The 22,533-nt window shown below is 37.7% G+C and overlaps 3 protein-coding genes across 5 annotated transcripts; 1 reads left to right on the top strand and 2 right to left on the bottom strand.

Annotated features, from left to right (window-relative positions):
* The first annotated feature begins 6 nt into the window (after positions 1–6).
* Positions 7–2,644, top strand: LOC128887552 (probable arginine--tRNA ligase, mitochondrial). 3 transcript variants are annotated; one of them, XM_054143563.1, is made up of 5 exons: positions 7–134; positions 484–1,642; positions 1,801–1,928; positions 2,018–2,241; positions 2,338–2,644. In XM_054143563.1, exons 1-5 carry the CDS (start codon positions 99–101, stop codon positions 2,486–2,488), a joined length of 1,698 nt encoding a protein of 565 aa, XP_053999538.1. In that variant the 5' UTR covers positions 7–98; the 3' UTR covers positions 2,489–2,644. The 3 variants fall into 3 exon arrangements, with proteins under 3 accessions (XP_053999538.1, XP_053999539.1, XP_053999540.1); XM_054143564.1 differs by having other exon boundaries at positions 2,327–2,644; XM_054143565.1 differs by having other exon boundaries at positions 2,323–2,459.
* A 1,168-nt stretch (positions 2,645–3,812) lies between these two features.
* On the bottom strand, positions 3,813–19,838 carry LOC128887734 (uncharacterized). The gene is made up of 5 exons (XM_054143936.1): positions 19,290–19,838; positions 14,066–17,043; positions 12,173–12,266; positions 5,301–8,379; positions 3,813–3,953 (listed from the first exon to the last, which is right to left on the bottom strand). Exons 2-4 carry the CDS (start codon positions 17,005–17,007, stop codon positions 5,311–5,313), a joined length of 6,105 nt encoding a protein of 2,034 aa, XP_053999911.1. The 5' UTR covers positions 17,008–17,043; positions 19,290–19,838; the 3' UTR covers positions 3,813–3,953; positions 5,301–5,310.
* LOC128887733 (28S ribosomal protein S9, mitochondrial) lies at positions 18,778–22,523 on the bottom strand. Its single transcript, XM_054143935.1, has 9 exons — positions 22,422–22,523; positions 22,157–22,289; positions 21,967–22,070; positions 21,592–21,765; positions 21,418–21,503; positions 21,234–21,309; positions 20,894–20,936; positions 20,648–20,763; positions 18,778–18,801 (listed from the first exon to the last, which is right to left on the bottom strand). Exons 1-9 carry the CDS (start codon positions 22,521–22,523, stop codon positions 18,778–18,780), a joined length of 858 nt encoding a protein of 285 aa, XP_053999910.1.
* Between the last annotated feature and the right edge of the window lie 10 nt (positions 22,524–22,533).

The following is a 22,533-nucleotide window of genomic DNA, read 5'->3' as shown; positions in this document are numbered from 1 at the left end:
AAAGCTCGTCATACAAGACTGAATTTAAAAAACTTAATTGTAACTTATTGTTTAATCTTAATAAGATATTTATTTCAAAGTAATTTCATTACTTTAATATGAGCAATAGTTTAAGATCTATAATATTTAAAAAGGTATAATGTTTTACTGTCATTCTTTCTAAATTGTTCATGTTCTTTACATCTTCTTTTATAATTAAGTTTGTATTCGTGATTGTAAATCTTACAGTTATTGAATATTTGTAGTAAATTTCTGATTAAATTTATTTGTTAGCAATCATGCAACACATAATTTGTAGGTTATAAAAAGTTTCATTATTATCCCGTTATTTTAATAATTAATAATAAGTTCATTGAGTGCAAACTGTTATATTTTAATAAATTGTGCTCCAAATTTGTTTTATAAAGATTTTAAATATTTATTAATTTTCTCAAATAAATACAATATTACATGCAATGAAATTCTGATTATTTCTTTTTGTAGGTTACGCAACCATTACAAAATGTAAACAATGCATATAAAAGTAAAATAATGTCCGAGTTAAAAGTTAATTTGAATAACTCAAACAACATGTATTGCTTTACACTTCCTTTAAAATCAGAACATTATAATATTTCAGATGAAGTTCCAAATATTATAAAGAATGATTTGGAGGATACTTTTGATAATGTTAGAATAGAAAATAACACTATATTGTTCAATATATTAAGAGATAAGTATGTAAAAACAATTCTAGAAAGTAATCATTCTGGTTTAATACCACCATTACTCATAGATAATAATAAACATGTTATAGTAGAATTTAGTTCACCAAACATTGCTAAACCTTTTCATTTTGGACACTTACGTTCTACAATTATAGGAAATTGTATTGCTAACATAAATGACTTCTTGCACAATAAAGTTAAAAAAATAAATTACTTGGGAGATTGGGGTACACAATTTGGTTTGGTTCAATTGGGAATAGAATTAGCAAATATTGATGATATTCAAATACAAAAAGATCCTCTCAAGGCTTTATTAAAAGCATATGTTACTGCTAATGAATTAGCTTCTTCTGATCCAACGATAAGCGAGCGTGCTAGAGATATATTTACACAGTTGGAACTTGGTGAAAATACTTATTATAAAAAATGGCAAACGTTTAAACATTACACTGTCCAGGAGTTGGAAAAAACTTATAAAAGAATCAATGTTTCTTTTGATGAGTATCATTGGGAGTCTATGTATAGTGCTATAAATATAAAACACATTATTAGTTTGATGGAGGAATTACAATTGTTAGAATTGGATCATGAGGATAGAAAGGTGATACCTATAACTGAATCAAGAAATATTCCAATTCTTAAGAGTGATGGTTCAACCTTATATATGACTAGAGATATTGCTGCTGCTATTGACAGATTTGAAAAATATAAATTCGATGCCATGTACTATGTGGTGGATACTGCTCAAAACGATCACTTTTTAAGTTTAATAACAATTTTAAATAAATTGAAACTACCTTGGGCAAATAAATTAAAACATGTTAAGTTTGGTAGAGTTATTGGAATGAGTACAAGGAAAGGTACATCAGTACTTTTAAATGATATTTTAGATGAAGCAAAGACAATTATGAGAAACAGACAATTGAATAATACTAGTAAGTTAATAGCACTTATGGCTATAGATTAATGTAATTAAATTATATGATTCATCAAGTTTTTAAGCTTTAAATACTTAAATTTCTTCTCAATGATATTTATGTATAAGAAAATCGAATTGTATGCAAATATCTATATAATTATTTTTTTATTTCAGCAACTAAAGTTGTTTTAGATGAATCTGATAACACTTCTGATATTTTGGGCATTTCTAGTGTTATTATTCATGACTTAAAACGAAGAAGAACAAACGATTATAAATTCAATTGGGACTTAATATTAGATGTGGGTTGTTTTTATAAACTACAATTCTGATTAGATATTATTTGATATTGTATTATTTATTAATCATAGATAATATGTACCAATATTAGATGAAAGGCGATTGCGGAGCAAAATTGCAATACACTCATTGTCGTTTAACTAATTTGGAATACAACAGTGGTGCTACTTTAGTGGCAGAATGCAATCCAAGCCTTCTAAAGGAAACAGAAGTTGATAATTTAATAATATTAATCAGTAAATTTGACGAAGTAATTCTTAAATCTTATGAACAATTAGAACCATGTATACTAACGGTATACCTTTTTCATTTATGGTCAGTATTACTACATTGAATAAATAAGTAATATTAGAATTTTCAACATATATGTTTCATACGATTCTTTGTACTATAAAGACAGTTTTCTTACAGTCATGCTGTCGACAAAGCATTCAAAACATTAAGGATTAAAAATCAACCACCAGATTTAGGAAATCAAAGACTATTGCTGTTTCATACGGCAAAAATTATTCTCGCAGAGGGTATGAAATTACTTGGTTTAACACCTTTGAAGAAAATGTAAGAAAATATTCCATTGGCCTTTCGATTAAAAAATGTATAGTTTAAACAAATATTCTGTAGGATTAAATATATAGTTGACCTTAATGATAAATTATAATATTCCATATTTATGTAATGTTTATTACTTTTTAGAAATAATAAATCATAATTATCGTAATTATTATTTCTATTATCTCACTCATACGATAAATTTGAAAGCTTACAAATAGCTCGAGTTTAGCAAAATTATTATTAATTAGTTAATTTTCATTATTACCCTCAGGGGCTGTAGCTATGTTCGATTGTAGTTACAGTACGCGGGTTTAGCAATCCCGAGGTACCCAAGATATAGGAGGGTCAGTGGGCCCCAACAGATTATTGGCATCCCTAATGACGATCAACTCACTCTTTATTTTGTCTTCATAAAAACATTGACCTTATAATATATCAAATGAATATAAATCGGAATAGTTGAAAGATATTTTATAAGAATTTACTGAAATCTATTTATATAATTTGATAAGGTACAGGAAGTTAGAAAAACAATATTAACGTTTCTTCCATGTGAATTTTCTTCGAGCGCCTTCCTGTCCCCACTTCTTTCTTTCACGTCTTCTCCAGTCCCTTGTTAGAAGGCCAGCTGAATAATAATAATTGCGTGTACATTATTTAATTATCGAAGCAGTTAACAATTAAATTTCTGATTACATAAAGTTGACTAATCATTTTCTAATTAGCAAATCATTTCGAACGAACTTTGTTTTGGTAGGCTTTACTGAAAGCTAAGAATATTTCGTCAGATTGTTTCCTTGGGATCACACTTATAGAAAATGCGAAAAATATTTTTTTAATTATAAGTAGCAATGATAACAATTATACAAGCAAAGATTTTCTTCATGAAATTGTATACAATTATTATCATTCGATGTTTTGTATTTACAAAAAAAAAAGGAAACCTATTCAGAAATTTTTGTAGTGTGCCAATTCAACTTCTCGATTCATTCAAATAATCAAAGCGTTACTGAATGAATTTAACGAGTGACCTCATTGCCACTTTGCGAATTACATCTAGAAATTAATGCTTCAATAGAGAGCGCGCAGTAATAATTGCATCCCAGTTGTTACGATAAATTAACAATACAGAATTCGAGAATTCCATGGCCTATTTGTGGTAAACTGACTCGGCAATCGTTCTTGAAGTAAACTAAATCTATACTTTATTACCCAATTAAAATTGTCAATATATAACATAGGATAACGTGTTACGAAAAAGAACTTATTTACTAAATACTTAGTAGTTATTAGAAAACATTGTAGCTCTTACCAAGTCTCATTTTTTCTACCATGTCAATATCGACAAAGTTTCGAAGCCCCTGTGCAATACCCCAACGAATAGCACCTGATTGTCCAGTTGGTCCCCCACCATTAATGTTTACTTCGATATCAACTTTGTTGCTCATATTCGTAAAAATTAATGGGAATATAACCTGTAATTCAAAATAAGCTACGTTAATTATGTACTGGATTTACTTAAAAATCTGCGAAGCCAATACACGACGCTTGATTCATAAATTACTGATTTCAAGTATAACACACACAAAAATACCCTTGTTCCTTTTCAACCAATCAATTTGTACATGTTATTTGATATACAGATTTCACGTTTAAATAATATACGTGCTTTTGTTTTTCCACTTTTCGATCTCTCTTTGCAAAATTGAGCAATGTCGCGATTATTTATTATTTACGACACTTGGACTTTGTGTATGGGATTCTGTTTAGATATATAATACTTATGTAATATAAACGTTAAAATTTACAAAACAGAATTAATATGGAGAGACAAAAAACAGAGAGGAGTGGTAATATTAATTAAAAACGGAGAGAAATGTACATGTGAGCATGGAACGTAGAAATAATAATTGTTTTCTAAATTTTAAGGCGTCTATTACATAATATTATATATTTGTTTCATAAAATATCAGAATGGTACATCTTAAGAGTTTATTTTATAAAAAGGAGTATTTGAAATTTTGTATAACTAACATATTTCATCAGCTAAAACAATCCAAGTGAGCGTAGCATTTAACGAGCTTAAGTATTATACAAACATCCTTATTGAGAGAACAACAATCTAACGAAATTCTAAATATTAATTGCTAAATTAGGTCATTAGATTCTTATCAAATATCAACTGTTCTTATTTCTTACAGTTATAATCGTTCATTTCTTACAGTTCATAAATTCTTGCATCCACGGAACAGGCTGTCCAAAAAATAAAAAAAAACCCGAAATGCTAATGTCATTACTATCAACGTTAAGATTGCAGAATATTTCTCCTTTTCTACTTTCACTTCTAGACTTATTTGGTCCTACGTGTCGCTTGTCATGATATTTAAATTTAAGACATTTGCATAGAAAGTTAATTTATTTCGTTGTATTTACAGGGTCGCACTCTCAATGATATACTTCGTCCAGAAAGAACTAAATTCTGACAGGTATCTCAGTACCTGCGTATCCATCTATCTTGTATAAATACATATTTATTTAATAGCATTTAAAAGAATAAGGGAAATCTGCTTCGAAGTTGTACTTGACAAAAATTCTAAATTCCCTCAGTTTTACCAATTACACGTTACTTGAGAAATATGTAAAATTGTGTTTTAGGATATAAGTTCAAGAACTTAACTACGACACAGTTTCATAATAACAATTTCCATTATTCTTTTAAATACGGTTTCGTTTCGAATCTTAATTAATTCTTCCGTATTTTCTTTATTTACATGCCCTTTCAGTCGGTCAAGTTAAAACATTCGTAACGTCAATGCTAGTACCTAGGAAGCGTCAATTTTTCTTTTCCTTTGTCAGATTTTTGATAACGTCCTCCAGGATTTTATTGGTGTCTAACAGCTGATCCTTGAGCGTCTTAATGGTGTCTTCGTAGGAGTGCAGCTTGTTAGTTAAATTTTCGATGACCACTTGCAAATTGCAGTCGGAGAACTCCTCGTTCTGTTGTCTCATCCGCATCACGTGATCGCTGAGGCTGTCGTTATCGTCGTTCATAAACGGTATATTTTTCTGGGCAACCTCGTAAGCCGCTTTCAAGATGTCCTTTGGCAATCTTTTCTCCAAAGGGTTCAACGGTTTCACCACCAGGACCCTTTTTCTGTTCTCCACGTTGATCTTGTGGTCCGACATCCACTTACGAAAGGCATAAGGTATCGAGCTGTTGTGAAGAACCATCTCGGTGAAGAGGATCAGCTTGGTCTGCCGCACGAGTTTCGTTAGGCCCGCGTGGTTCCTCAACCCTTGGATGTCGTGGACGGCGATGCCGACCAGAAGGTTCATAAGGATCACGGTGACGAACACGATGAACAGAGTGAAGAGGATTTGGGAGCACACGGACAACGGATGGTAAATAACGAACGAGCCCTCTGTTTCGTCGTCGATCTGGGTGATGAGTCCCTCGAAGTCCAGCTCGCCCGCCATCATCGCCAGGACTTTGATGAGACCGGTGAAAGGGTTGCCGAAGGACGGCTCTCCGACGAATATGACGCAAAAGCTTACGGTGAAACCGATCAGCAGCCCGGAGTAAGCCAGCAGCAACTTGGCGAACTCGAACTGTATGTGGGTGAACATCGCCACGTAGGTGCCGAACGCCGGCAGCTGGCCCACCATCAGCATCAAGTTCGTCCAAGCGCACAGTATCGCGAACGCTCCCACGTAATTCTGCCAATCGTAGGTGCGACCCGTGTAGATAAACGACGTGACGAACACGCTGATTATAACGACCCCGTCCAGCACGTTGTCAATGTTGGAGAAGTACTGTTTCGCCGACGTGTACACCATGAAACCGAATATCTTCCTAGGTATGGAGATGCAGGTGAATATCAACAACAGATACCACTGGATCTCGATCACCGGTCTCCTGAACAGAAATCCGGAGAGACGCTTGCTACCGCAGATCTTCGAGCTGCTGGTCTCGTCGTAGTTGTAGCATTTGTAGGCCAAAGCCGTGAGGACGTAGGTGGTCATGCAGATCACGGTCATCGCGTACAGGAGGATCCTGAGCAGATAGAATTTCCGTATCTTCTCCCATTTGAGATGGAGAAAAGCCATCACCAAGGGATGCGAGAGTAAGTCTTTGCGGCGTTCCTGGACGAAGGTGTTTATGAAGCTGGTCTCGCATTGGTTGCCGCTGGGGAAGAGCAGGTCGAAGTGCAGCCTCATCTCGAACTCCCTGTTGTGAGGGACGGGACGCCGGAGCGTTATGGAGGCGTCGAGCCTTTGTCTGAAGACCTGCAGGGATTCCGGTATTTTTCTGAGTATGATGTTCAAGGCGGAAAGACCAGCGCTGGTGGTCGCGCTGACGTCGGCGCCGGCCCAGATCAGGACGTCCACGCAGTGGGATTGCTCGTTCAACGCGGCTACGTGAAGAGGAGTGAAACCCGTTCTGTCCGCGGCGTTCATCGACGCTCCGTGCTTCAACAGGATCTCCACTAGCTTGGCGGAGGAACGGGTGGTCATCACAGCGAAGTGAAGAGGAGTCCTGTGAGCCCTGTCCACGGCGTTGGTGTTGGTACCGGGCGATTCCAGTAGCAATTCCACGCACTTCATCGACTGAACGAAGCAAGCCACGTGCAACGGTGTCTCGCCCATGTGGTTCTTCTCGACCACGCTGGCACCTCGTTCCAGCAACAATTTCACGATCTCCACCGCGCCGGCTCTGATAGCGGAGTGCAACACGGGCTCCGGGATCTCCTGATAAAGATACGTGCTGGATTTCGCTCCGTTATCGAGGAGAACACGCGCCGCCTCTGGAGATTTTCCGAGGACCGCGAAGTGAAGGGCTGTGTAGTAATTTATCGGATTTCTGCAATTTACGTCGACGCCCTTCTTGATCAGGTGCTCGATGCACGCCACGTTGCCGCTCAACGAGGCCGCGAGAATCGCGTTCATACCTGTACGAGGCTCCGTGTAATCGAGATTTACCCCTGTCTGCTCCAGTTTCGGCAACAGATGGGTCAGACCGCGGTAACAACACCACACGTAAGCGATGTTCCTTATCCTTTCACCCGACGGTAACTCCGGCAACGTGTTGCATTTCTCCAATTCGAACAAAAGCTTCATTTCCGCGGCGGTGACGATCGACCACATTATCGATCGCAGATCGTTACCGTTGATCTGTGCCTGCCTGCACACGTCCAGATTGTCGTAGAAGAGAGACTCGTCGGCAGGCGGGGGCGTACCAGCGTCGATTTCTACATGGTCGTTCGCGGAGTCGGTCAGTGGGGTATCGTTGATCTCGATCTTCTCCGAGTAGCTATTGTGCCTATACCTGACCGATCTGAAGGTGGAGGCTAACCTCGTGGAAAGGTGATCGTTGGATCGATCGTTCAAATTCGACAGGGATACGTGCCTCGTTTTACCTTCGCGAGCGGGCTGCACCCTCAACGTTTGCGTCGTTTTATTATTATTAGTCTCGTTAACGGTTCCCGTGTCCGTCCTCCAAGATTTCTTTCCCTCGTCCAAGTGCAGAAACGAACGTCGATTTTTCAGTCTCGTCAACGAATAATGTCTCGTCTTTCTTTCGTGGCTCGTCAACGATTTCATCCTCCTCTGGATCGTCTTGCCGACATTTTCGCGAGCTTCTTTGTCCCCTTCCTCAATCGTTCGCCAGCCATCGTTCTCGTCGAACGAAAGACGACGTCCTCTTAAACTCGTTAACGAGTAACGCCGCAATATTTCGTCGTCCGTCATCGACGGCCTTTGCACGGTAATTTTCGGCACATTGCTGGACCCGTCCTGAGCTCGGCTACCCTCCATACCGTTCCCGTGAATTTCCCTTTTAATTTTTTGCCCGCCGTGCGCGCCAAGTCGAAGAAACTGCGACGTAACACACAACGGCACTCTCTACTATCGTGGATCTCGACGAAGGAACGTTCCAATCTTCATACCTCGGCCTCACTCTTTTCTTCGTTTATCACGTCACGTCCCAAAGTCATTTGGATCACTTTAAGAGAATGCTCTCGTCATTGCGGTACACGCGACCGTTGGTGTCACTCGCCCGAGTGACTTATATCGGTCGTCTAATATGGATTCGTTCTATATATAAGCCGGATAGGAAAAGACACGCTTCCATTCTGCAGACAGTCCTCCTTCGAACGTAGACCTTGAACTTAAAAACTAACGGGACGGAGGTCGCATCTACCGGTCGCTTATCGGGATAAATAAACTTTCTCCGGCTCGAATCCAACGAGATTCTCTTTTCTATCGAGCACGGCTGACTCGCGACCTTTTTTTTCTGCTTTAGACAGATCGTTCGTGTTTCGATTTCTCTTCGGATGTCCCTTTTCAGCTGCTGGAAAGGTTCCTCCTCTTCGATCCTCTTCCGTTCACCAATTTACTTCATTTTGTCGCTACAGATGAATAATTTCGTTCGTCTCGCATGTCCACTTTTCTTATTGCCGTGTTTCTTCTGGCAGTGACTTTCGAAAAGAATTGTCACGATTAAAGATGATTCGTCGACAGTCATTTTTGTTTAAGGAACAGTTAGTTACGAGCTAGTCTATCGCCTTACAGAGATACTGGCAAACGAATCACACATACGGAATAATTCCAACTAATTTTATCAAGTTCGATTATGCAACCACGCTAATTATTAAGACTGGTTACCTCAATCGTTGATCGATCGTTATTGGTGTTAAATGGGAGCGGATTTCTTGTAACATTGTGCGAAAATCATCGACTGAAGGTGGAGCTCATTTTTCATGCACATGAAATTACTGAATCGCGCGAAGCTAAGGAAAAAATAAATAATGGAAATGAGACTTTAGGCTTTTAACAGATGTTAAACGTTCGTAGCTTCGTAACAAGTGTGTGTGTAGTTGGTATGCAATTTCCAAATATTTTCGGGAACCTCGGATTTGATGTTTAAATTGAAAGAAAAGTAACATACTGTCGGATCCTTGACAAATTCTGTTTTCGTGAGAAAATTCTTAGTATGGAAGCATCGCGAGTGTATTTACGTTTATCTTATATCTAAATTATATAATTGCATCCTTTTTTATCGACTCGACTTATTCGCATTACTTAATTATTTCTTCAACGATAAGCTTCCGTTAAATTGTTTGCAACTGGCCGGAACGAAGGAAACTTCGAAAGACTCGCGAAATTTGAAATGCGAGTTTTATTCTTTCGTTTTACTCTTTTCAAGAACTGTTCAACTGTCAACTGTTGTATTCGATTTTTAGGATACTCTATAGTAAACTCTGATTACTCTTAAATCGTACAATTTATTGTGCACGCATATTTGGAAATAATTATTCAACAATTCTTCGCACAATAATCAGATGTACTTCATCTGTCATTACTTCAACGTTTTATCTTTCCATATTTTAACAAAAATCATGGTACAGTGTCTCAAAATTTCGAATTCGAACACATTATCTACCAGAAACCTATTCACAGGTTTTTATAAACGTATAATTTTAAAGTTCTTTTAATAATATACATTAACGCAGAAAGTACTTTTCCATGTCATAAATTTTTGTTTAAGTACAGTAGTAGTTAAAGTCCTAATGAAATGGCTTTATTCTCATTCTACAGTAGCCATTCTATTCCTCGCTGCTACCAGTTTGCAATGTTTATATACGATAAATGATCGCGTCGGTTACGAACTTCGTATAGTGGAAACAAATAATTCCCGATCACGAAAAATCTTCACTGACACACTTCGACAAAATTAGTTTTACTGGTTGGCTCGGCGTAACGCGTTGCCCTGCGTTTATAAACGCCCTCGACGATTATAAAAACACAGTTTAGGAGTGACGACACTTTTGCAATCCGACACGGAGAAAGCTGCGATCACAGAGATCTCGAAAACACGATACGATCGAGCGATGGTGAATTTAACACTGGCCTTCCGGAGCTGAAACTCCAGACGTTGCAAGAGCCCGCGCGGATATGAGCGTTTTTACGGATCCGCTTGGACTTTAAGATGGTCCGTAAAATCTAGACGCACTCGCGGACCTGAAGCTCAGCGTCCTTGTTCGGCTCCATCGTCATCTGTAATTGTGCTCTATCGCTACACGGCTTCTCCTAGGCGTACGTATTATCATTTTCTAGGAATTGGAACCGGTTTCTTTTTGAGTAACTTCCCGAGTACCTTGCGAATGCCAAAGGCCATATTTCAATATACCGTAGACCTAAAGTAGGTTTGCCGGCTTCGTCCAAGTTTATCAAAACTCGTGGCCTCCGTCAGTCACGTTGGACCGATCGATCGAGCGATACCGCGATGTTTTCGCAACGTTGATTTATCTATCGAGGTAATTCAAACATTCGACGACAAAAATGCTCCTCCAAGGGTGGAACGAATTCTTGTTTCTTTATACATCAGCATTTCTGCTCGATATGATTACAGGTCATCGTCTGAAGAGTTCTCCGAAAGTTGCTTTCAAATCTCGTTCTTGATAACGAAATACCGATATATAGTAAATATATACGTTAATTTACGTTTACTTTCTGTGTCTGTATATACGGTCAGTGTAATAAGTATTCGTACGGGAACCAGAAACCTCTTGTTTCTTTTCTCATTGATGTTATTTTAAATCGGTTGCTGTACAAATACTTCTTGCACCGGCTATATATAAAAATATGAATTTGCACAAATATACGCAGTCCAATAACGAGTATCAATGTAACTACCGAACGCGCGTCATTGAAACTAGTCAACAAATTTTTCAGCTACCTGAACAATATTCTTTGTCTATCGAATATTTGCGATACGGAACTATCGCATGACTAAGCGTATTCGTTGTGTCAATAACTTGGAATATCCTTCGAATATTTAATTCTCGATAGATTAACCGACGGAGGAGATTCTTGGAAACAGTTATCAAACGTTTTCGTAATTGAACTTGTTAGTGGCCGTTTCTGGGAAACATCCTCTGCAAACTATCGATCGAAGGAATGCGAATATTTTTCCGTTTCGTGACCATTGTTTTCTTTTTTGCGGCACAATCAGTTCAAAACAAAGCTGAGAGATTCGACGGTTAATTGCTCGACGTTAAATGCTTCATTTTGTAACTGAAATTCTAACTTCCGTTTAAGAAGTAAAGAATCAATATATGTATATATTCTTCACAGTCGAATGGCTCTTTTTAGGACATTAGTCGTTGATTAAATTTGATGTTTCGTAACGTTCATAATTCCTATTCCGTTTTATAAAAGTAATGCTTTTGTAAATGATTTGATGATCTTTAATATCTCGTATGCAACATTTAACAGGATGAAATTATTTTTTATTTCGTCGTTCTTCTTGTATTCTGTCCAGTCATTAGATCAGCGTTGTCATCTTCGCATCCGGGTTTTCCTTCTTTCGCCGTTAAGTGTACGAAATTAACAATTGATTCGCGGTGGTTTTTATTACACAACCTCCTACAACAATCTTCCTGGATCGGAGTTTGTAAATAAACCGTTAAATCGTGCCGATTAACATATCGATCTGAATTCCGGCTCCGTTCGACATCTTCTTCGTTTGGTACTCAAACAGATTGCGAAATGTGTTTAGGATTACCGAAATTCCGTATTTCCAGGCACGCACGAGATTATTGTGCAATAAAACACTTTTCGAAACTGCTGCGTAGACAACACAGGGTCGCAACGTGTATCCAAAACGGGGTCACTTATTTTTTCGACAAAGTACTTTAGATGACCATCCGATAATCGCCGTCGCTTTGCTCGTGTCGTGTTTAACAAGAACTGCCCCAAATTTTACATCGATCCGAACTTGAAATTTCCTAAATCGTTAATTTGAACCGATGTAAAATTCCTAGCATAATGTCTTATTATAGCAGCGCGGAAGCAAATTTTCTTTTGAAGGATGAAATTTGAATACATGAATATTTATGGTGAATTTCTCAGACTTGACCGAGAGTTTATTCTGTTAACGTTCCGATCCTCTAGTTTGGGATCGTTGTCAGAATTACAGAAATTAAACAAAACGGTAATCATTGAATTATAGAATATTTGTTTGTTTGTTTGTTTGTTTGTCCTTGAAAAGTTTTTCCTTATACTTTGATGATAACGGTACAGTAACTTCCTATTTACATTTTCTGATTAAACAATGAACGTGACTAACGACTGCGTTGTTTGCATAATTGCAAAACGTAATATATTATTAACGGATTCTCCTTCATACTTCCAATGAGTCATTTCCAATTTTGTCGGGAAGCACTCTCCCTCTAAAAAGACAATTTCTGTGTCGGAGATTTATGAATAAATTGACTCTTCTCGAAAGTTATTTATTTTTAAAATCATTTTTGGAACGAATATTCGAATATTTGTTTTATTATTCAATTCCACGACATCTTCTGACAGTTTCACTTAAATTTTATTTTCCTATCGGAGAGGTACAAAATTATTTCGTCATTAAGTATTATGTAAATTGTCTTACACGATAGCTCTTACAGTTTACATGTGTAAATAAATTACTTAAAATTATGTAGGCAAAACTTATCCAACGCGTGCAAACTCACTTAACACGTATTCAATTAAGAAACAATTTATTCGTATTTTTTCGTACAGTTAAATAAAAAATCAAAATATATTATAAATTACTCTTCACGTTTGAATTATTATTTAATCACATCTTATTTACAATCATTTTACACGGTTATTTACATAACGATATGTGTACAATATAACGTTTTCATTTTATGTGCATATATCAACGTATTATACTTACAATGGGTTTCTTTGAACATCATTGTAAGTTAATATGCAAAACGTGGACTTTCCTATGACTATCTTTCATGCTGGGTTTCGCGCTTGTTATTCATTCCTTTCTAAATACCTACGGACTCATAGTTTTCTTTTTTTATACAAGGATCACGTCAGACCTTAAAACAGAAATTAAAGAAACGCGCGAACTATCAATAAAACGATTCCATCGTCGAGAAAAATAGAATTACAGTCTTTTATACATTATGCTCTTCCAATTTTAATAAAAGAAATATTCGTATGTCCTTAACTGCTGACTTCGAACGCTTGAGATATTTTTAAAAGAAGCTGTTGTGGAATCATTACACATAAATATACACACAGTAATAATTAAGCTTTCAAATGGTAAAAAAAAACCTTTAAGAAATAGCGATTCAATACCTCGAAAATACAGTAGAAATATACAAGTGGAATATGTAAAAAAATTAATTTACAGTATTATGTACAATACGATTACATTATTAATATTACATTATATTATATTACAGTACGATATTAACTCTTAAAATGTCGATTACGTAAAGTATCCACCGTGCCAGTACAAATACTCCCGTGACTATTACTTTGTATATAATTTCCTTAAATTCCTATCTTTCCTCTATCAAACTGTCGCTTCTCCAAAAAGTCGGTGTCGATCGAAAGCTTAATTAATACTATGTACGTTTTCATTCGATTCACCAGTTACGCGAGTGCGATTACTCTCGCGACACGCTATAAACCTAAGCGTACAATTTCTTCTATGGGCAGTTGTTATTCAGCGCTTCTAAGGTTGATTTTCTCATCCGAAGTCTCTTCAGATGAATCGCTCGATATTTACGCGTTTGAATTCCATGAATTAAGGCACTGAATTAATTTAGCGTTATCCTCTTCTTTGCTCGTGTTATGCTGTTTGTCTGCAACCAGGGTCGTCATAAGATCCCGTAGAAGTGTTTGATTTCTTTCGCAGATCCTCTTGAGCTCCTCCAATTCTACTTTGGTCGTGGTATTCTCGACGAATACGTCTTCCTTGGGTGAACGAAAACGAATCGTCGAGTAAGGGTCATTCTTGAGATACGTGCACATCGTGCTGTTGGTCTTTCTGCTGCACAGGGTATCGCCAATATTTTTTCGCTCTTTGGCGACCTTGTGAGCGGCGGTCAACAAATCGCGCGGCAATCTGGTCTCTCTTGGGTTCAGAGGTCGAACGGTTAGACATACCCTCAGGGGCGACGGTATCAGCAGAGCCGTCCATCGTAAAAATTTGGTCAATCGTTTCGGCAGCAGGCCCCAAAAAAGTGCAGTCTCGACGTCGCAGATGAGTTTCGTCTGGCGAACGAGTTTTGCCAGTCCAGCTGTTTTTTGGAGGCCCTTTATATCGTGAACGGCTATTCCCACCAGGAGATTCATCAAAACAATGGTAACGAACAGAAGGAACAGTACGAACGACAGCTGAGCGGACACCTGGAGCAGAATCCAAGAAGTGCCGCCGGCGTCCGTGTGCTTGCCGTCCTCTTCTATAGGAAAGAAGAGATCCTCGAAGTTGAGTTCACCGGTCATCATCACGAGGACTTTGATCAGACCGATGTGCGGGCTGCTGAACGACTTTGACCGTGGGAAAATGACGCAGAAGCTCGCGGTGAAGCCTACCAAGAGGCAGGCATAGGCCAAAAGGAGCTTGAACACTTGCGCCTGGACGCTGGTGAACATCGCTACGTACGCCCCGAATATCGGCAGCTGGCCGATCATCAGCATCAGGTTGCTCCAACCGCAGAGCACCGCGAACGCCCCCACGTGACTCTGCCACGGGTACGTTCGACCCGTGTAGACGAACGAGGTGGCGAACACGCTCAGGATCATGCACCATTCGACCATGTTCTCGGCCTGAGCGAAGAACTGGCGAACCGACGGATACGTCGGAACGCTGGTCAGCTTGCGGAACGCCTCGAGAACGGTCAAGACCATCAACGCGTACCATTCCATCTCGAGCAGCGCGGGATGTCTGTAAAGGAAACCGTTTATACCGGTGGTATTTGCACACAATGGCGGCTGGGTAACATCTAATTGGCCGTGGGACTCGTTGTAACAGTTGTGCGCTAAAGCAGTCATTACCCAACCCGTGAGTATAAGAACGTAGAACAGGTAGAAGGCCAGCCTGCCGACGTAATACTTCCGGATCTTCTGCCACTTCAAATAGAGGAACGCCTGGCAAAGCGGATGCTCGAGAATCTCCTTGTAGCCCTCTTCCACGAAAGTGCCCAAGTACCTGATCTCTCCCTGTTGCTGGTGCATCAACAGAGGATGAAAGTCCAAACGGAGCTCCACTTCGCCCGTGGCGGTTTCGTGCTGATGAAGCGTGATCGACGCGTCCAGTCTCTGCTTGAAGACGTTCAACGACGTCGGGGTTTTTCGCAAGATGATGGACAACGCGCTGGTCCCGCCCTTCGTTCTGGCGCTGAGATCCGCGCCGTGCTGGATCAGTATGTCCACGCATTGGGACAGCTCGTTCAAAGCGGCGATGTGAAGCGGCGTGTAGCCGTATTTGTCGGTTTTGTTCACGTCGGCCTTCCACGTCACGAGATACTCGGTGACGTTGTGAGCCAACAAAGATCTGCCTAGAGCTAGGTGAAGGGCGGTTTTTCCGTCGTCGTCGCCGATGTTAGGATCACAGCCGCATTTCTTTAGCAGTATCTCCACGCACTCCAAAGAATGAGAGCGGCAGGCTACGTGCAACGCTGTCTGTCCTCTGTTATTCTCTAATGTAACATTTGCGCCGTGTTCGACCAACAGATCAACGTTTCTCGCGCAGCCAGACTCCGCGGCTAGGTGCGCGGCTGTGTTGCCCTTTTTTTTAGTAATCAGGTTTGGATCGCAACCGGCATCTAAGAGCGCCTCCAAGCAAGGATACCCTTTGTCCGCTGCGTGATGTATAGCGGCGTATCCGTTGTGGTCGAATAAGTTTATGGTTGGATTGTTCGGTGCTAGTAACTTCAACACGTTCGCGGAGTTCGACCTAGCCGCAACGTGCAGAACGGTCTCTCCCTGCGGTGATTTCTGACTGATCCCCAATTGACGGAAATACAGAGCTACCCTTGAGGCATCCCCGAAAGCAGCGTAATGAAACGGCGTGTTGTTTTTGTCCAGGTACATGTTAGCGCCGTTATCTAACAGATACTGCACGCCTTCCAAACAATTGCTGAACGCGCACAGGTGCAAAGGGGTGAGACCTTGCTTCTCTTCCGAATAGTTCAAATCCGCCCCGCACTTGTGCAGAGCAACGATAAGATCCATTCGGCCGATGAAGCAGGCGTACAGCAAAAGCGCGTTTATCTCGTGTATCTTGTACACGTTGGCGACACCTTTCAGATCATCCAGGTCCAGTTTGTTCGTTTCCAGGTCGCCTAACAGCTGGGACCGACCGCGCACGTATCTCATGTGCTCTACCAGAATATTCTTAATCGCATCTTTGTTGATCTGGAACGTGCAATTAAAGTCTTCCGTGCAGGAGCTTTCGCTGGTGCAGACCGAATAACAGTGAGGTTCCTCTATCGGGGGCGGCGGGCCGCACTCCAGGCATCGCTCTTCCGTGTACGAGTTCGCATCCGATTCCAAGGGCAGCGAGGTCTTCAACAACACCCATCGCGAAGGAAGCGTGGACGAGGTCGTGGACTTTTTCGACGGCAAAGATTTCGGATTGTCCTCCATGTCCTCTATCTGTCTATCGGAACGCGGCCAACTCCGAAACGCCTTCCCCAGAAGTGGATGCACGGACCAGGATAACATCCTTTGTTACCACTCTCGTGGCAACACTGGTGGATTCTAAAATTGAAAAACGAACTAAACCAACCATCGATAAAACGATTGCGGTGGACAGTATCCCTGGCCAGGCAATGAAAGTGATCGAAAGTCATCGTGCTGCTCAAGTGACGAGAGCAAAATTAGAGACGCGAACCGAACAACTCTTGCCCTCAGGGGCTGTAGCGGTGTTTGCAGCTACAGTACGGGCTTAGCAACCCCGAAGTACCCGAGCTAGAGAAGAGTTGTCAAACGACACAGAGATAACAAGTTATGCAAAATAGTAGGCCCAATCGGTCCTCATAAAGATAAGAAGTTATGCACTGTAATGTAAAGTGGCCAGCCACAGATAAGAAACGCAGAGTTATGATACGATTGTGAAATGTAAACGAATTGTTAAGAAGCATTATTAGTATTAGTAATAACCACTTGTAATGAGGTTCAACATTTGAATAGACAGCGTACCGTACCGAAAAACTATGCGCCAAAACAGAAAAGATCTACTAAATTTGATTTCGAGCCTAGAGTCGATCCATGATTTCGCACAGTGAGAGACAAATCGATAGGACACTTTTCAATTTACATGTGTTGAAGAATTAAAACAAGAAATTGTGCATTTTATAACACCCTGTATATTGTATCTTATCTGCCTATACATATACAGTGAAAGTCATTCTTAGGAGATATATTTGTACAAAGTTACAGAAGTGAATGTAACTGAATAGTCACTGAAGTTTTCCGGACAAAATGATAAGATACTTAAAGTATTTTCGTGAGTATCAGCGTCGATCATATTAGCTGCTAAGATATGAAAGTACCAAATAAAAATTATTTTAGTTAGACGAATTAACTCAAAACTCGTAATTGAATAATTAGTAGATATCCTCTAACAAACAGAAGATCTTCTTAATATGACAATAATTACATTATATTTTCAGAAATAATTATAATTTTCCATGGACTGTCCTATAATCTTGTCTAATATATTCTATATAATAGACATTAATTGATATTCAAGAACGTTGTTATATCAGTTTAAATTTAGTAAAGGAATAGTTATTCAACAAATTTGGAAATTACTATTGTTTACTATGTAATAATATATATAATACGTTAATAGTTGAGAGCACTTTATGTCCTGTTATGTTTAATAATTCGAGTAATGAAATATTTGATTATGATAATGATTGGTAGCAAGGTATGAGAAGTATAAAAGAAGATCTCTGATGACGTCTGAACTGGTCCGAGACGCATCGCATGAGGCGGGAATGTCAATTGGAAAATCGGACACATACATTGATAACTATGAACAGTCGCATCGTTGCCATTAAACTGATATTATTTATATACAGTTCGAGTCCTTCGTGTGTCGAACACTTGAACATTCTCGACATTCCGTTTCGATTATAAAAACAGAACAAAGACATCCAAGATGACGTTTCAGAATATTTCACATTCTTAAACGATTAGGATCAACCATGTAATTCTTCCAGCTAAAGAAATACTTTGAAACAGGATGTCGAATACAAAGTGTTACGAGCTGCTTTCTTACAAACTAATGAAGAAATCGACTTCATTTTTGTTATAGTTAAATGACACCAGGTCCGATCCTTTAGCGCGCAACGAAATTTTTTAGGGTGACTGTTACAAGAAAATTCAAAGTCACCTTCGAAGTAGTTTATCATCGATACCTATGTCAATCGATCATATCAGAAATATCTCTTATAGAGGGTAAACAAATTTGTCGCATTGTTTACGTTAGCTATCAAATACTGTAAGCAACTGAAACAAATCAAAGATATCCGTATCTCCTCAAAAGATATTTTATGTAATTCAACGTAACACTCTCTTTAAATTCAGTACGAACATTTTACGTTGTTTCCGAATGACTAATCGCTTGAAACTACTAGAAGTTCTTATAATTACTATAAAAACAGTCGAAAGAAACGAGGAGACCTATGCTTTTATCGTTTTACATGATCGACGCTATCAAACCGCTAACGACCAGCATCAAACACGATTAAAAAATTTCGTTTAAAAGCGATTCAAAGGTAACGTCGATGCTCTTTCTCATAGCCTCGCGGATATAATTAATTCACAGTAAGATCTACAAGATGACTTCTTGTGTTGTTGGCAAAATTAATTCACTGCAAAAATTCATTGGATCAACTCTTTGGCTCTTCCTGAGATTAAGACTCTATCTAAGCTCTTCGTAACTACTGAATTTTTGTGTACGACACAGCGTGCAAACTTTCGCTATAGCTCTTTACCGGATGGCTCTCGTAAAACGTCGTAGGAAGAACCAATTGCGGTGATTTTCACGTGCGAACTTTACCGGTTTGCTCAAACGAACGATATGAAACGTTCAAGATGCCGGTGTATCATTACAAACACCGTTGGGCCAGTCGTACTATCGGACGGCTCGATTAACACTGAACTCGTATCGGAGCTTCTTGCATGCACCGTCTGTTCCGAGATCGGTGGAATTCGCATAATCTCTCGCCTCCTCTGCACGCGTACGAACTTTCAATCTATTCTTCCCCGTTTGAAATTCGTGGCCTCTCTAAGAAATTTGGGCATTGTCGAGACATCGCGAGACCCAAAACAGAATGGAGCTTTTGGGTCCTCAATTTGCATTTAATAAGATTAGTCAAATTTCTTTGAAGTAGCTAGTATTTATGTTGAGTATTGCTATCAGTAATTTTTCAAATTCTCTAATATTGAAAAACTAATTTCTTATTATTAAATTAGTAAATTTCGTTAGAATTAATAGTAACGTTCTAAGTTTCAATTGATAGATACTAGCAATATGAAGTATATTAATTATAATTCTATACGTAGTTGTACTACATTCTCATCACATAATTCATTTTTGAGAAGTATTTATTACATTCAATACTTTCCATGTAAGAATATTTACAAATGTATTAGTACAAGTTGATCAACTTTATATAAGTATTACTTACCTTGATCGGAATGAACGATACATTCTTTTATTTAATATAGGATACTTAGCTGTTCTGGTGTTATAACAGTAAATTTAGTACTTACCGTCTTCTGCATTGTTTCACGTATTAATTCATATTTTTTATTACCGTATACAATTATATTTGGTAAAAGTGAATCGTTCCCGAAATGATAGGACAAGCCTAAATATACATATATGAATCTTTCAAATAGAAATCAGAAAGTATCATCTTTCAATCAAACACTTCATTTTTGAGGTATGAACTGTTTAAATTTAAAGATCTAATTTCTGGTTTAGATTACATTAAAAAATAGACTTTTACCGATTTCATATTCTTCTTTGTACAATGCACGTAACATAGATTCACGCAAAGTGTTATTGCATATAGCCATGCGCTCAGCTGTCAAGAATTTAAACAGATCCGCAACTTGGACATTAAAAATTTAACTACTTATGTTTTAAACTAAAAGTCTCGAATCAAAAAGTGGAAAACGGTTTTTTCATTTTCATTAGAGTAAAACATTTGTATGTTTTGATTGTCCCATAATGTTGTAGGATCCTATAGATCTTACTACTGGAACTGAGACTTTAATGCTGGTATATCGCTCAAGTATATTGAATATAATTAAAAGTTGATTCAATTATTTTCTACAAACTTACCTGTTCACGGTGTAAGACATTCTTAAAGTATGTAAGATCTTGTCCATTAATAGTAAACTTTCCAGATCCATCACCTAGCACTTTAACATCGCCGTGTGCATTTTTCCTCTTACAGTCTATAACAATGCGAAATTAAAAAATGTATTAGACAACAAGTAAAGAACAAAATTTAAAGAAACAGGTTACGAAGCGTAAATGTAATGAAATTACAGAATAATAATGTAGGAACTTATATTATATAATTACTTTTAATTAAAACAAAAGGTCTGTCATTGCTATCATATTCCATCTGTAACAGAAACAAAATGCATCAACTGCCTTACTCTGAAGAAAGCAAATAGAATAATAAAGGCTATTCAAAATGTACTTACAGGTGGAAGTTCTGTACTTTGGGTAATTACTTTCAATTTATTTCTATATTTCATAATAAAATCATATTTGTAATTTGACATGGGATGCTCAATCACTCTATTGAAACTTTTAACAAAGTATTCATACTAAAATAAATCAAAACATTTAATCAATTTCCAAGGAACTATGTTTTTATTAAAATATTATAAATATATGTAAATTATAGTGTACATACATCTGCTGTCTTAAGCAGTTCCATTATATTAGATTCAAGTTCCTCTTTTGTAAACCAATCTGTACCCACCGCGTTACTAAAATGATAAAAATCATAATACAAATAGAACAACAATGATATAAGCAAGTTATTAAATATTTTAATAGTCTAATGAAATAAGTACAATAAACAAATTTTAACTCACAATTTGTCCTCGTTGGAGGGTACTCCACGTGTAGCAATTTTCATGTCTTCTATTCTATTTAAATATCTTATTGAGTCTGCAATGTCCTGCATAAGAATATTTTTTGTGCATTTCAAATATGCTATAGTCAAATGAAATATAATTAGGAAAATTATACATTAGAAAATAACTTACGTAAAGTATACTGTAATAATTAGGTTTGCATGTATAGAACAAAAAATGAAATGGTCTACCACTTTCATCAAATTGTGCTTCTTTCCTTTTTTCAAATAATTTATTTGGATGTACCATCATAGGACGTGCTCGCCAATCATATAAACCAGAAGGTAACAAATATTCTATTGATTTCTACAAAGATTAATAATATTAATCGTACTAAAGACATTAATTCCTTGTCTCATTTTTGGTTTGTTTATAACAAAGTTATGAAATTAATTCATCATAGAATTTTAACCATGTATTTAATTTAATTAGTACTAAAGATCATAAGACAAGGGATTAAATATATTTCTAGAAAATCTTGTTTTATATAAAACAAATGTAATTTACAGTAATTTGATCATCACTAAACTGATCAGGATCTTCGCCCATCATATTAGCTAAATGTCGTTTTCCTAAATCATATTTAACTATTTCTTTTTCCACGAATTCCTCTGAAATCAATAATCTTTAGTTTAATCTTACATTCATACTAACAGTAAAATGTATGTAATATTAGTTTAATCTGCTGGAAACTTACGATATTCTCTAGATCTCTGTAAATACAGTCTCATAACTTTATTCATTCCTTTCTCTGATTTTTTCCCAGATGTATCACCAAGTATTTGGTTAATATTCTCAGCAGAGACAGTGTAAGATTTATGTGATACATTCTAAAATAATGAGAAGTATATCACTGTTGAGTAACTTTATAACTGAATAACTTTAAGGTTACAAAAATGATTTGACGATTTGTACACATTTTTCAAAAGGAAGAATTACATAGCATGAAAGTTTCAATTTACCAAATGTTGCTTGACATTTAGTGTGCCTCCAACTGCACTAATGTTGTTCAACTTCATTACATTTCGTATATTTACAGAACGTGTGAACATTGTCAGAGCCATGTTTACTGAT

This window comes from Hylaeus anthracinus, unplaced genomic scaffold, assembly GCF_026225885.1.
Source record: "Hylaeus anthracinus isolate JK02 unplaced genomic scaffold, UHH_iyHylAnth1.0_haploid 11989, whole genome shotgun sequence".
Classification (NCBI taxonomy): Eukaryota; Metazoa; Arthropoda; class Insecta; order Hymenoptera; family Colletidae; genus Hylaeus; species Hylaeus anthracinus.
Note: the sequence above shows the minus strand (reverse complement) of the source record. Positions and strands in the feature narration are given on the sequence as shown.